The sequence below is a fragment of the Hippocampus guttulatus genome, chromosome 2 (assembly GCF_054856545.1).
Source record: "Hippocampus guttulatus isolate MCC_2025c chromosome 2, RoL_Hgut_1.0, whole genome shotgun sequence".
NCBI lineage: Eukaryota > Metazoa > Chordata > Actinopteri > Syngnathiformes > Syngnathidae > Hippocampus > Hippocampus guttulatus.
In genome coordinates this window covers 29227702-29242265 of record NC_141262.1, presented here as the reverse complement: position 1 = coordinate 29242265, position 14564 = coordinate 29227702, and the positions used below count along the sequence as shown (strand labels likewise).

Sequence of the window (14564 nt, the reverse complement as noted above, 5' to 3'; positions counted from 1 at the left end):
CCGGTGCTCGACAGTCATATGACTTCAGTACGTACAAAGCAGCATCCCTCCAAATAAGGTGAAAAGACAATTGTTGGGGAAAAAATGGCTTTGAATGCTGACGTGCCGAAAATGACGGAAACGCGGAATGAGGTGAGGTGATACTGGAGAAAGATGCGCAATGATATTTTCCGTGACGTTGAAAAATGTGCAACGTATTTGTTGAAAGGAGAAAATCCCGTTTCAGGTTGTCAAACGCAGGGAGTCAAAGATTCGAATGACTTGTCTGTCATTCAGCACCCTGACCAAATTCCTCCGTTTGTGGTGCCCCCCCCCCCTTTTTTTTTTAGCTCCGCTTCACAGGACCTTGACGCCCATCGCTCCCTACGGAGAGACCTTCCTCTACAACGGCGCTCAAAGCCTTCCGGTAAGACGCCGTCCACTCCCACTGGTGCAGCGGATGCAACGGCTTAGCGAAGAGGAACAGATGTGCCGCCCCCCCCCCCCGTCTTTAACAACATCACAGGCCAAAGCGCCAATTCACAGCATTAATGTTGTCACATAACAGAGTGGCGCTTGCTTCTCTCTTGCCCGAGAGGTTAATAGAAATGTCGGCTGCCCTCGAAAGTGAGCGCCGCTTAATGCGATAAGCGTGTCCGAGCACAACGCCGCAGACTTTCTTTTCATTTGACGCTCCTCTCCGCGGTGTCCTTTCAGAACCCGGGTGGGGAAGAGGTGGCGCCAAAGGACACGCCGGAAGAGAAGAAGCGCAGGTAGGCGCCGATGTTCTCATCTCCTCCGGCGCTATTAATAGGAGGCTTCAGAAGAAAAAATAACTCGTGACCACGTTTTTCTTTTTGCGCTAAACATGTCTCCAAGTGGCAGATCAAACGAGCCAACTCGTATCTGTCGTCGTCACGCGTTCCCAAAGCCGAAACGGAAGACCATTTTAGTCCATGGACAAATTAGTCAAGAGAATGGGAGCAATAAAAATCGATGGAATTCACGCAAAGGCATTCCAAGCGGAAGGACTTGATCCGATCGCACGTCTTTTTCTCCCGTCCTCGCTTCCATCCTCCTTGTACTCCTTTGTCTCAAATCGGTCGGCACGAGTCCGAGCGAACAAAGATGGCTTTGCGGGGTTCCGCCAGGGTCCACTCTCGGTCCACTTCTTTTTAATATCTACACGCTGCCCCCTCGCCAAGATGACGGAGCATATCGCAACGTCGACACGCGTCTTAATGATTTCAATTTCAGTTCTGGTCTTTCATTCAGTTCATGTGTTCATCAAACCAATTTTCTCCTGCTCAAACCAGGTCCGAGATCGGCGCTCATCTTAAGCTACAAATAACCGGACAGAGAAAAAATATTTCCAGTAGGCTAGATGACTTCAGTGGTGCCTTTTGAGGTCTTCATATTTAAAAAAAAAAAAATTAAAATTAAATCAAGCGGGTATCTGCAACTGATCCAGAGTTCTTCCAAACACCAACTGCCGTGTGTTCCCAGGACCAGAACCAAAGTGAAGCCACATTTGGTTCCGCTGCTCCTCGCATTTGTGGACAAAGTGTCAGTTGATTTAAATCAGCGCTGAAAACGGGACCTTTTGTCAAAACAAATCAATATTTTATCCTCCGGATTGAATCCCCATTTGCACACTCCCTTTGATTGATCCGGGACCAGACTCGCTTTTGAATCATTTTAATCCAAAATCATCTCTCCGTAATTCTTTCAACGTTTTTCGGTCAGGCGCGTTGAATCGTCTTGTCCGTGAAATCGACTCGTTACCATTGTTGTGTTGCGAATGTTGTCCGACCCGCAGCTCCGAGGACCGGGAGCGCCCCCCCGTCGCGGCCGCCCCAGACCTCGACAAAGATGAATACGCCACGGTGGAAGAGTGCGCCGGCGTTTTCCCAAGCTTGCTGCAAAGTCCGGCAGAGTACGCGGCCTCCGGTCCCGACTCCGGCCCTGCTTCGGGGGTCATGGCGGACCGCCATCTCTCCGCCCGATCTTTGGCGGCTCCCGGGGACCGTCTGCCTGATATTTCCCCGTACGCCTGCTTTTACGGCGCCGCGGAACCTCAAGTGCTGAAAATGGGCTGGCTGGACAAGCTGTCACCTCAAGGGTAGGTCGGCCCGCCGGCGAACGAATCGCCAAACCCGCGAGCGAGCAAAATATGCGATAAATAGCCGCGCTTCAAAATAACGGGGATTCTGCAACCGGCGTTTACATTGACTTGAACTTTGTCGTCTAAATGGCGACCGGGCTCAGCTCTTTCAGCCTGCCCGAATCCAATCCCCCCCCCCCGCCCGACTTGGTATCGGTGGAACCTACAATAAATGATTAAAGTTCAGATGTCCGAGGAGGCGGCGACCAGTTCAGGGTGTCCCTGCCCTCTGCCCGAAGACAGCCGGCGCAGGCCCGCGACCCCCTGAGGGGAAGCGGATTAGAAAATGGATGGCTGGATGTTGGAGTCGTCTTTTCTTGACATTTGACAGGCTCATCATCGTGGGCTGTTGCTTGTCGAATGGGGGCGGGAAAAAAACAATGAGCGTATTGCGAGCGCATGACGGCGAGCTTCTCCTGCAAGCGACGGCCGCCGCTAACCGCTTTGCCTCTTCCTGCAGGAAGTGCGTCTTTCAGCGGCGGTGGGTGCGCTTCGACGGCGAGACGCTGGCCTACTACAACAGCGACAAGGTAACTTTTGAACCCGCGCCGGAGCTCCGAAGCAATCGATATCCCGAGTCCCGTTTGCCGCCTCATCCATCGTGAGCGTTGTGAGCTAACGAAGGGAGGAGGGCAAGGACGGAGTGACTTTAAGCCGAGCGTGGCGGAGCGCGGCTCCCCGTGCCCAGCCGGCCAGACGGGAAAATACATCCACTTCTCTGAAAAGGGCGCATGGGCAAGTGAAGGCTCTTCTACCCAAGCTTCATGAGAAAGAAAGAAAACGGGCCTGCCATCCCTCGAAATGGCTTTTGGCAAAACAAGGCAATGCCCCCATTTGGGTTCAGCTGACTGTTTTTATTTTATTTTATTTTTTTTATGCCACAGTCCATCACAATCAGTGCTGCGCGACCTATCAGATGGCGCCTCGTTAATCACTTGCTAATTACAGCCCTCTGTGCCCGCTCACGCAGTGCCACCCCAACTCCCGCGCCCACTTCTTCCCGTCGCGTCGGCCGCTTTCGTTGTCGGGAAACGTTTGGCCACAGGCGGAACGGGAATCATCGGGAAAGCGCCGGCGAGTCAGCGAATCGATAGAGCGTGAGGTGGTGGGGATGATTGGAGGACTTGCCCTTTGTGGATGTTTGCGTCCCACTTTTTGGGGCACATCGGGTTCAATTCGTACCTTGACCCAGTGAATCAAATTTGTTGCACGCCCACACTGGAAACTCAGCTCAGTCTTATCTCAAATCGACTCTGCACGTTGGACTGAATGGCAAGGTTATCAATCGGTTCCAGACACAACCCGTGTCCGATAGGAGAAGAGCGTACAGAGGCACGACTAACACCTCATGAGATAAGAATGTTTAAAAAAAAAAAAAAAAAGTATTTTTAGCATGAGGTAATAAAAATGGCATTTCTTTCGGCGCATGTTGAAAATCGTGTCTGGAACCGATGAAAAACCTTTCCGTTCAGTCCACTTTGAGAGCCGATTTGAGATAAGACTGAGCTGAGTTTTCAGTGCGGCCATGCAGCAAATTCAAAGAAAGGCGGCAGCACCAAGAACAAAAACCTCGCCACCGACGCCCTCGGAAACCAATTTTGATCGTCTTCCGGCTTTCTGACTTTTAGGGTTTCAAGTCTCTCGCCCCCGTTCAGTAAAAGCCCAAGCTGGCCGATGCTAATAAAGCGACGCGCCCGTCGCGGCGCGCTTGCTGCGGCGCGCGGCTCCGCACGCAAACATTGCCATGCTTGTCCTCGCTCTGAAACTTTTAACACCCGCAAACTCTCTTTTGTAGTGTGAAATCCTGCGGGATGTGTCAGCCCCAGACAGAAGTAATCGCACTTAATCACAGTCGCGGCTTGAAAGGTCTCCGGCGATGTCATCATCGGGGGGGGGGGGGTAGCTGAGGTGGCGTGGGAGAGGAGCGAGATCATCGGTCTCATCGCCGCGTTGCATCCAATCCATCCCATCAATCGGGGCCCTTTTCGCCCGATTTCGTCAAGGGGGGGGGGGGGGGGATTGGCTCGGGAGAACGCTCGGGGCCTTTCGGCTGAGTCCCGAGGGTCCCGATATGCGACGTCGTGCCTGCGCGCGCCCGTGTTTGTGTGTGTCCGAAGCCTGGCGTCAAGGGAATGAGGGGGGGGGATGAGGTGAGCGGGGTGGGCGGGGTTTTAGCTTGGTGGAACCCCCCCATTGACAGTGACTGTGAGTCGTAGCATATCCAAGCCAATCGGAATCTCGTTCAATTGAACAGAACGGAATTGTTCCACTTTCAAAGGAGCCGTCCTTGAATCGTCCTTGATTGGAGGGGGTGCGCAACTCGAACCCCCAACTCCATTGGGGTGGCATGGGGCCTGAATACATTTTTTTAATGAGGTTGGCAAACTAAAGAGAACATTTCTCTCTTTGTATGGGCAGAACTTTGTGAGCAGGAAGCCTGGGAGCGTGTTGTGTAAAAAAAAAAAGAAAAAAATAAAGAAAAATCGATCTATCTATTTGTGTATATGTATTCGATCTAATAACAAAATTGGAGCCGATGGCGCGAGCAGCTTGGTGCAAAAAAAGGTAAAAAAAAATAAAAATAGAAAAAAAAATCTCTTGATTTAATAGCTCGCTCGTGGATTGTGAGTGAACTTTTCCTGACTGCCAGTTGGTGTCCTCGTGCCTCCGTTGCAAATGTGCCTTTTCCGACGTATTTATTTATTTATATTTCTTTTTTTGTGCAGCCCCCCCACCCCCCCTCCGCCGCTTCTCCCTCCGCATGGCGCCTCCATTGTTGTGTGCTTTAGCTCCAGCGCGCTCAGCCTTAATTGTTCCGTGAAGTTTACTGGCTCGTTTTTTACTTTCTTTGTGGGGGCGGGGAGGGGAGCGTTCAGAGCCAAACGGGCAGGAAAAAAAAAAAAAATCGTCCCCCTCCGCCCTCAAGCCGGCTCTGCGGCGGAGAGGGAGGAGGTCAGCGTGGGGAGAAATAAGGGTTGGGCGTGTTGGGGGTGGACGAGTCAGGTAAGGGGGGAGAGAGAGCGAGAGAGATAGTTAGGCCTCATTGCTTTTCTTTGTCCTCCCGAGGGGATCCCGCGCGTGGCTGCGCGCGCGTTTGCGTCTCTTTGGCCTGACCTCGTCTTTTCATCGGACTCTTTGCGCCAGTGTTTATAGATGCCCGAGTCGCAATGAAACGACTCTCTCCTGCCCGACCCTCAAACTGGAATTAAGACAATTAATTAGCGTGAAAGCATAACTGGTGGCGCCATTATCAGCCACTGAGCTCGTTTATCCGCGCGCGCGCGCGCGCCCTCGCTCGCCTTTCTTTGAAGGAGACCCGCGACGGAAATGTGTTTGGCTACAAACGCGAGACCAATTTCCAATTGCCTCTCTCTTTTCCTGACTTAAATTGAGCACAAACGGGCTTTGCCGGTCAGATGCCATTAAAACAATGAAACACGAGGGCTCCTTTCAACTAGCCAAGACATGTAAATGTCTTTCAAATACTTCAAGGGGAAGTCAATTCCAAAATGTTGTGTACGAGAACACGCGACTTTTGGATTGAACTTTGACATTTTTATCCCTCTCGGGGAGGCGGCCATCTTGACTCAAAATGACATGGCGATTGCGCAGGTCTTCACCGCGCGCGGCTCAGCTCATTTGCAAATAATAATACTCAACAAAGAAATGGCTTGCTGCGGGCTCAGCCGTCGAACTTGCCCTCACCCTAAAGCAGCCGAATTCCCCAATTGTCCGTCTTGATAAAACCGTAATGTTGATGTCCTGCATAACAAATCGCAGATTGTTTATCGGATCAGATTGATAAATTGCCTGTGTTTGTTTGTTCAAACGGGTGAGTGAGTCGACCTCACAGTGCAGAGGTCGTGGGTTCGATCCCGGCCCCGGCCCTCCTGTGTGGACTTTGCATGTTCTCCCCGGGCCTGCGTGGCTTTTCTCCGGGTATTCCGGTTTCCTCCCACATTCCAAAAACATGCATGGCAGATTGATTGTACATTCCAAATTGTCTCCCAGGGTGTGAGTGCGAGCGTCGATGGTTGTTGGTCTCTGCGTGCCCGGCGATTGGCTAGCAACCGGTTCAGGGTGTCGTCCGCCTACTGCCCGAAGACGGCTGGGAGAGGCTCCAGTACCCCCCCGCGACCCTTGTGAGGAGAAAGTGGATCGGAAAATGGGTGGATGGATGTTTTGTTCAAACGTTTACTTACTTACTTACTTACCAAATGTGTTGTGCAGACTGTGGAGGGCAAAACGGGTGAATGCTATCGCTACCGTTGGTTTTAGTATGAGCCCCGTTTTTGCACGAATTCTCCTGGTGTTTCCTTCCCCTCAGTCCTCTTGGGCTTCTCACACGAACCAAATTTCCTTCGTTCCCCCCCTCTTGACTGTGCCGCACGATATTTTTGGTTGCTTGAGTTTTGTGGACGGCAAGGTCACTGGCTTACTTAAGCAATGGCAAGAGGGAGTCACAAGTCCACCACCTCCCGTTCCTCCTTTCCACCCACGTACGACAGTGTGCAGCAAACAAAATGATGGCCCTTTTTTTTTTTTTTTTGCAACACTAATGTCACTATGAGAATGAATAATGCAACGTCTGTCTTATTTATCTTCTTACGAGCCGGCGGTTTTTACAGAGCCAGAGTCCCATAATGCGCGTCGCTTTTAGGCTTCTTTTATCCCAAAATCCGAAGGGCATTTCTTTGTCACGTCAGGATGTTAACGCTGATTCGAAACGATGCCCCCCGAGTATTGAGCTCTCTCGTTCGCGCCGCCGATGACCCGCCGCAAAGTGTCGCGTCTTTGCTTGTTTGGATGCCTTTATCGGGAGGAAAAACACCAAACACGACACCAAGTCCCACTTTACTCACGCTGCGTCTTCAGCTTTTTGTTCAGTTGTGCAGTGCAGACTGAGAAGAAAGTGGCTTGCAACGGGACAGTTTTTGGTTATTTTTCCACAAATTCGGGGCACCAGTCATGTCGGAAAATTCACCGCTTTTTGGAAGAAGCGTGTATCCGTAAAAGAAAAAAAAAAGGTCTCAAAATTGATTTTTTAATAAAATCATCAGGTTCACGATTCACAAAAAAGAAATTGGTTGGACATGTCTACCACAACAGGACGCACAAAAAAAGGAACAGCGTTCAACATTGAACAGGAAGCAGACAATTTGACCGCAAAAAAAGGGGGTCCTGGAAGTTTAGAAAAAAAAAAAGAGCCGATTCCGCACCGATGGACACGAGATTGGGAAGACGTGTCCCTCATAATAGAGCCTCTGAAAAAGTCTCCAGGACATTGCAGTGGAAGTCGGCCATTTTGAATCAAGAAGGTGCACTGGACGGGTTTTTTTTTTCCCGCGATGGGGAATAAATAAATAACTAAATAAATAAATGAATAGAAAAGAACTCATCACAGCTAATAAAGTCGTCTTTCTCTGGCAGCGCATTTTGATTCAAGCCTTTCTCACGCGGGAGCCGGGCGCCTTTTTATCAACGTGATTTGGTTGAGAGGCAAACAGCGAAGGCATTTCTGTAAATCAAAACGGTGCCGTATTGATGGCTCGTGGCTTGAGTTTGATGAGGAGATCCGTCAAAATGGAATCCGACCCCAAACCGACAGCAGTGCAGCCAACAATTACACATCCACTGATGCAAACTATGCCCCCCCCCCCCAAAAAAAATCAAATCCGAGTTGCGAGAGAAAACGTCTGGTTCGCGCTCTTGCAATTTGCCGCGTTTGCTTGCATTTGTTAAAGTCTCGGGTGTTTCCTCTGTGCAGGAAATGTACTCCAAGGGGATGATCGCGGCCACTGCCATCCGGCAGGTGCGGGCCCTCGGTGACAACAAGTTTGAGGTCATCACCTCGCTTCGGACCTTCATATTCCGGGCTGAGAAAGATGGTAAGTGCCTATTTCTTCAACTGTCCAATGAACCTCGAGCTGGTGGTTTTGTCGGCCTAAAAAGCAGGATGGGGGAGCAGTGAGGAATTCACTCATCTCAGCAAAAACCTCTTCTCTCATTTCAAATTTACGCTGTCAAGCACAAGACTGTGCTTCCCTCTAGTGGCCGAAAGTGGAACCCCCCCCCCATATAGAACACAATTGAGATGCAAAAGCACGGGATTATTCTGATCATGGCTCCAATTGAAATGGCGATGACGAATGAATGTTGTGTCGAAGGTCGAATTTGTGGCAATCCTCCGTGAAGCGTCTCCAGTTGGTCCAGAATGCCGCCGCTCGCTTCTTGACGGCGACTCGTGCAAAGAGGGAGCACGTCGGTCCTACTCTGACATCCCTTCACTGGCTCATTTGCGAGTTCTTTCGAAGATCCTCCGATTTGCGAATCAAATCTTGAAATGACCCCGTCTCATCTTCGCTCTCTGAGTTTCTCCGCCCATGCGCACCCGCCCGGCGCTTCGGGCATATGGCCGTCATTGTTTGAAGGTGTTCTAGGAATACTGTTGAGTTGGGTTGAGTTACCAGGGTGACAAACAGAGATCAGGAAAAAACAAACAAACTCATCATGGCTCAGATTGCTCCAAAGCGGCCAGAATATCCATCCATCTTCTACCGCTTATCCGGGGCCAGCAGCTTTAGCAGGGAAGCCCAGACTTCCCTCTCCCTAGCCACTTCTTCCAGCTCTCCCCGGGGATCCCGAGGCGTTCCCAGGCCAGCTGGGTGACATAGTCTCTCCAGCGTGTCCTGGGTCGTCCTCGGGGTCTCCTCCCGGTGGGACATGCCCGATACACCGCACCAGGGAGGCGCTCAGGAGGCATCCGAATCAGATGCCCGAGCCACCTCATCTGGCTCCTCTCGATGTGGAGGAGAAGCGGCTTGACTCTGAGCCGCTTCTTGGCAAATAATTGCAACGCGTTTGACCACACCTCAACTGCAGACGCGGCGTTTTCCAAGCTGGCCACACGAGCCGCGATGCCGAGGCGAGAACGCGGCCGCGATGAACCATGCGATGTCCGCACGTTGACATGAGGAGCCTCGGTCATTTTCATATGCCAGACGCTCACGACAGCTGCTCACGATCCCACTCGGGCTGGCTTAGTCCAGGGCCGGAGCTAGTCATTGGGATTGGGAGCCCCCCCCCGCGCCTGAATTCCTTTTCAAACCGCTTTGCCAGTCTTTTTGTTCTGACAAAAAACACGGTCACAATAAGGAGTGCGTAATAAATTCTGAAAGGATGTCATTTCAATGAATGTATTCAGTGCAACCAGCCGTCCAGGATGAATCGGTTTCAAAACCAACCCCAAAAATGTTTGCCTTTCATAACTGAACAAGGACATTTTTTCCCGCTCTCATTGTGAACAGACACTGGCATTTTTTTTTTAACATCTCAACCACGCTGAAAGAAAAGTGCTTTTTTTTTTGGCTTCTGGTTGGTTTTGGTGAACACGCCCGACTTTGTGATGGTGGCCTCTCCTTCCCCGGGATGACAGGACAACCTTAGCTCGCCATGAAAAGAGAGCGTGAGAGAGCCAGAGACCTACCCCCGCCACACCTCCACGCCAGCCCCCACCCTCATGCATCTTTAAACAAGCTCGCTCGCCTTGGAGCCAAGACTCATCAATCTTTGGGGAGCGCATGAGAACCAGCGAGACCCGCAAGGAGGCTGATGGAAAAACGAGGGAGTGACACGAAGAGCCGAGCGGCGAGAGGAAGCGCGGGCGCGAAGAACAGTCGGGCCAAGGCGGCGACCGCAGGGAAAGGCCAGAGGCGGGATGGAGATAGGAGGGAAGAGTTGAGCGTCACCCAGGAGAGTGTGTCGCTCCCATCAGAGGCCAACCCCCCACCCCCCCCCAGCCCCCCAACCCCAAATCAGGTTTCGTCGCAAATTGAGGACCTCAAAAAAGGGCGACTTCATCACGCTGTGATGAATTAAAAGCGTGGAATGCGGTGTGGGCGAAGTTCAAAAAAATATTCCTTTTAATGGAGGCTGCGTGGGCGGCCTTTAAGATCTCCTCGCCGGGTGCAGAGTGGACCTGGCTCTCCTTTCATCCGCTTTCAATGCTTTGCCTGCGTCGTCTCTCCTTATGGAAAGTCAAATCAGCTCTGCGGCACAAAACCGACACAATAATGGCCTCTGAACAAGCGCCCAAGCCTTTTGAGCGACACGTGACCATATAAAAAAAAAAAAGAATGTGTGTGTGTGTGTGTGTGTGTGTGTGTGGGTGTGTGTGTGTAAAAACCAAGTCTTGTAGCCTCATGCTAATTGAATGCGAAACATGAGAAATGAGCATTGATTTTCAAACAACTTCAAATTTCAATCGCACAAAAAGAGAACGGACCTTTCGGTGTTGAAAGAGGCGCAACGTTCAAGCAAAGTGTTGAGGACGACATTGCTCGCAGGCATGTCTGCTTTTGGCTCGCCTGGGACACTTCAAATTCTCGCCACACCCTGCAAAAAGTCAGGAAAGTTTCGCGCCTGATTTTTCGCCAAGGTTTCGCGGGACGATCCGGCGCACGCGGCCGACGAGCAAATGTGCTCAAGCGTGCGAATGCGAAGACGGCGCTCGCCCCGCCGTCCGCCGCTTCCTTCCTGTCTCGGCTTGACAGCGGGGAGGAGAGAGAGAGAAAGAGAGAGAGAGGAAAGCCCTGAATAAAAGAAGAGGCAAATAGTCGAGAGCAGCGCAGGTAATGGAAGTCGGAAAGCGGAACAGTCAAACCCGCAGATGTAAAGAGCAGTCAATAATGGAACGGGCCATTCATTATGGATGCGGCCCAATCGGAAATGGAATTTGGGAGGGAGACGGGCCCGGCCGGGTCGGGCGGCCTTTGAGGTCAAAAGGGGCCGGCGGCGGGGGTTTCGGGGGCGCCTCCTCTCCACCCCCCCGACATGTCGGCGAGCTAATTCAAGTCATTCAGAGACAATGTTGGCTCGGCCGCATGATTGACAGCTCATTGATCGGGGCTGCCTGTCACTCACCTGAGGGCGCGTCGGCGGGTCACCCACCAAGGAGATTTGGCGCTTTGAAGCAACCAGTCACACGCGCGAACGGGTCCGGGGTCGCTCCTCTTGCAATTCGCCCGCGTGACGTTGACGTCTCGACTTAGCCGGGAAGAAAAAAACAAAACAAAACATGGATGCGAGAGAAACATGTTGAAAATTGAAAGCTGAGCAATGTGGCGTTCGGTTTCATCGTTTGATTCAAAACTAAAATGGCAATTGGAGCGACATTTTTTTGGCTCTTCAATTGGCAGTTGAAAGGTTGAAACAACCACCCAGAAGAGTCGGCTTACCTTCATTTAGATTTCGGTGTACTTTGCATGTTTTCAAATAGACCCAAAAAAAAATGCGTTAACGCTCATCTGCGCATCCAACAAAAGCCAACCGGCGCAGCTCTGCTTACCTTTCTGACATTTGTGAGAGCGTGGAAAGGGGCGGACCTGCGCCCTGGCCAGCTTTGGATGTAAATGAGCCACACTTTTTATTTCAACGATTTTATTATTATTATTATTTTTTGTCTCCCCTCTTCTGCGCCGTGCTAAATCGTCTGTCACGGCCCCCGCTGGGGCGCGTGTGCGTTGACTCGTGTTGTGAGTACATAAATCCGTTTGTACATTCCCATCACTTCTCAGTTGGAGATTCAAAAGCGCACACGCTCCAATCGGGGCAATCCCGCGCTGTACATTTTGTTCCGAAGCAAGGTCGCGGCGGCTGCCAGCTTCCCACGGTTCGTCGTGGCAAAGGCCTGTTCGCTAATTTGGTGGTGAGAATGCAGTCGTTATCATTATAAAGCTGCAAAATCGGCAAATTGGAAATGAATGACGTGAAATCGGGACATGGAAATGTAAATGAGGTTGGCCTGTTTTTTTTTTTTTGTTTGTTTTTGTTTGGGGGTCATGTCGCTAGCCGCTGAAAATGGGTGGCCCCGGGCTGTAGTTTGGACAACCCCAAGAACGGTAAATGCACGTTTTCCCCGTCGGAAGACGGCTCTGAGTCTGACGCCATTTCGTTCGGGGCGCTTTGCGATGACATCTTGGTTGCCCTCGCAAGCGGCCCTACTTTTCGCCACTGTGAGTCTCACGACGCCTGCCGATGACGATTTCTCTTTTTTTGGATGACAGCGTCATGGGCAGAAGGCGCGCCGCTGTCATCGGTTCTCGGTGCCGGTTTTGGTCATTTCTCAGAATCGCTCAGCCCGGCTGAATTCACCGAGTGGATGACGATCACATTTCATTTGATTTGAATGAAGGGTTGCTTTAATTTGTGGGGCAAAAAAATAAATAAATAGCTCGAGGCTTTCAAAAATCTGTTAAGCAGCTTTCAAGGATATGATTTTCTCGATCCAGCCGTGATTTGGCCAATTCGCTTTCATATGACATGAGGAGCCTCGGTCATTGTATATGCCGATGATACCCAAAGCGATGCCAAAAAAAAAAAAAGCCGTTTTAATCTTTCTTTGTCTAAATGTGTGTGTTTTTTTTTTCTTGCCCTCCGTGGCGTGGCGTCGTCAGCGGAGCGCCGCGAGTGGATGGAAAGCCTGGAGGGGGCGGCGCGGCCCGCCGGCCGCGGCTCCCGGACGCGGCGCGGCCCGCGCCGCAGCCTGCGCCGCCGCTCCTCCACCAACAAGCGCGGCGCGCTGGAGCTGCGCGGCTACAAGGGCCGAGTCGTGGTGTCCCTGGCGGCCGGCAAAGTCAGGCTCTGCAAAACCGAACAGGTACTGGGCTACGCCGTCTGGACTTTTTCTTCGGCGGCAGGACGACGTTTAGCCAAAGGGCGCAAATGAGCGGCCGTTTGAAAGCGAAGAGCCTCGGCCGCAATCCGGATCGGGCTTATGAATCCAAACGAGGGCGCGTGACCTTGGACCAGCCGTTTTATTCCTCAAAACTCGATTTGGCATGACTTGAAGCAACGCTGAGCAATTTAGAAAAATAACATCATTGCGATTCCTTTTTACTCCAAGCCGGCAGCAATAAATCAACCTGGATGACATTTTCGGATCTATTCAAAGCAAAAGTTTTGGCTGTAAGAGGTTCGGCTTCAACGAAAATAAAAGCAAATGAACCGTGAATTGGAAAGTCGTGATATGATTCAAGCCAAAATAAAACATTGCAAGACGGCAACTTTTTGGGGGAAATACTACACAGCATCCTGTCAAATTATTCTCTTAAAATTCTGAGAGAGAGAGAGAGATTGCATGCAAGAGACCAGACTGAGAGATTTTTGGACACTCAACGATGTACTCACAAACAACAATAATACTTCCATGCAGATTTTCTTGATCATCTTCCTTGCGCTTTTGTGACTCTCCATCTCTCTGTCTGTACAGCATTACACTGACCCCTTGTGATCACAAAGAGCAGCTCGATGTCCACCGAATTGACGCAAACTTTGTTTTTATTTGTTCCATTTTATTTATTTTCAGTCTTTTAAAAAAAATGTAGACACACATTATTGCCAATTATTGAAAGAATGCCCGACTTCTGGCTGACAGACGCCAATTTGAGAACCACAAAATTAGCTCGACGTCTTGAAGTGGGTTCGGCACCGCACAGTTCTTTCGGGGGTTTTCTTTTTGGCACTCTGGAGTGAGTCTAATGAAGTGCTGAGATTCTCGCCGACTTTCATCCTGCTGGGACAGAATGGGCGGGGCGGGGGGGGGGGGGGTAGCACGTTCCATTGATGCTCTTTCGTCAAGTTTCTCGCCTGTGTTTGTTCGCGCGTCGCACACTGCTCCAGGCGTTTGCCGCCGCCGCCGCTGTTGTGCTGTTTGCCTTTCATTATTTTCTTCATTAGCCTGAGATAACATCTTGCTTCGGTTTCTCTTTCGGGTCTCCCCTCCACGTCAGCACATTTCCGATTGGCGCGGAAGGGGGCAGGAGAAAAATTCTAATTAATTGTGTTGTTACAGCTGGAGATCAATCCGGTGGCGGGGTGGGGGGTGTTTGCGCGTCTCAGGTTGGAGTGTGTGCGTGTGTGAGGAGCGGGGGTCGTGTGCGAGAGAAGACAACACACACACACACACACGCACACGCACACACAAGGGTTGCCCCGTTGGAGCTCAGCTCAGCGGAGTGGAGCATTTCATCAAACATGATGGAGGAGTTATTGGAAAGAGGGGCCTGCAGGCTCCTCCTCGGCTGCCGCCGCCCCCGCCCCCGCCCCCGCCCCCGGACTCCTTTCTCATGGTTGATGGAGCTGCCTTTCAGCTCGTTCGAGCACCGAGCCAAAGACATTCTCAAGGCTGACACCAAGGGTGCCGGAGGTGGGTGGGGGGGGGGGGGACTTGCTCGCTTCGGGGTTCCTGGCTGGACTTTGGACAAAAATATCCCAATTGCATTGCTGTTGTGATCAAACGTGCCCCCCCGCCCCCACCCTTGCTTTTTTTTCTTCCCCAAGGTCTGCATTTTTCACTCGTTTGTAGCGTAATACTTTTGAATTGGACATTCCCGGCGGCACACATGCTCGATCGGACCCCGGC

The 14564-nt window shown here is 51.4% G+C and overlaps 1 protein-coding gene across 2 annotated transcripts in view; it reads left to right on the top strand.

Moving 5' to 3' along the window:
- arap2 (ArfGAP with RhoGAP domain, ankyrin repeat and PH domain 2) overlaps positions 1–14564 on the top strand; it is a 72021-nt gene that overhangs the window by 6398 nt on the left and 51059 nt on the right. For both annotated transcript variants that reach the window (XR_015100228.1, XM_086105366.1), the window contains exons 4-9: positions 330–406; positions 697–752; positions 1799–2101; positions 2604–2673; positions 7911–8031; positions 12598–12800. Coding sequence is in view for 1 of the 2 variants with exons in the window: in XM_086105366.1 (XP_085961492.1) it covers positions 330–406; positions 697–752; positions 1799–2101; positions 2604–2673; positions 7911–8031; positions 12598–12800 (830 nt within the window). In the remaining variant the exon portion in view is untranslated. The remainder of the gene's footprint in view (positions 1–329; positions 407–696; positions 753–1798; positions 2102–2603; positions 2674–7910; positions 8032–12597; positions 12801–14564) is intronic.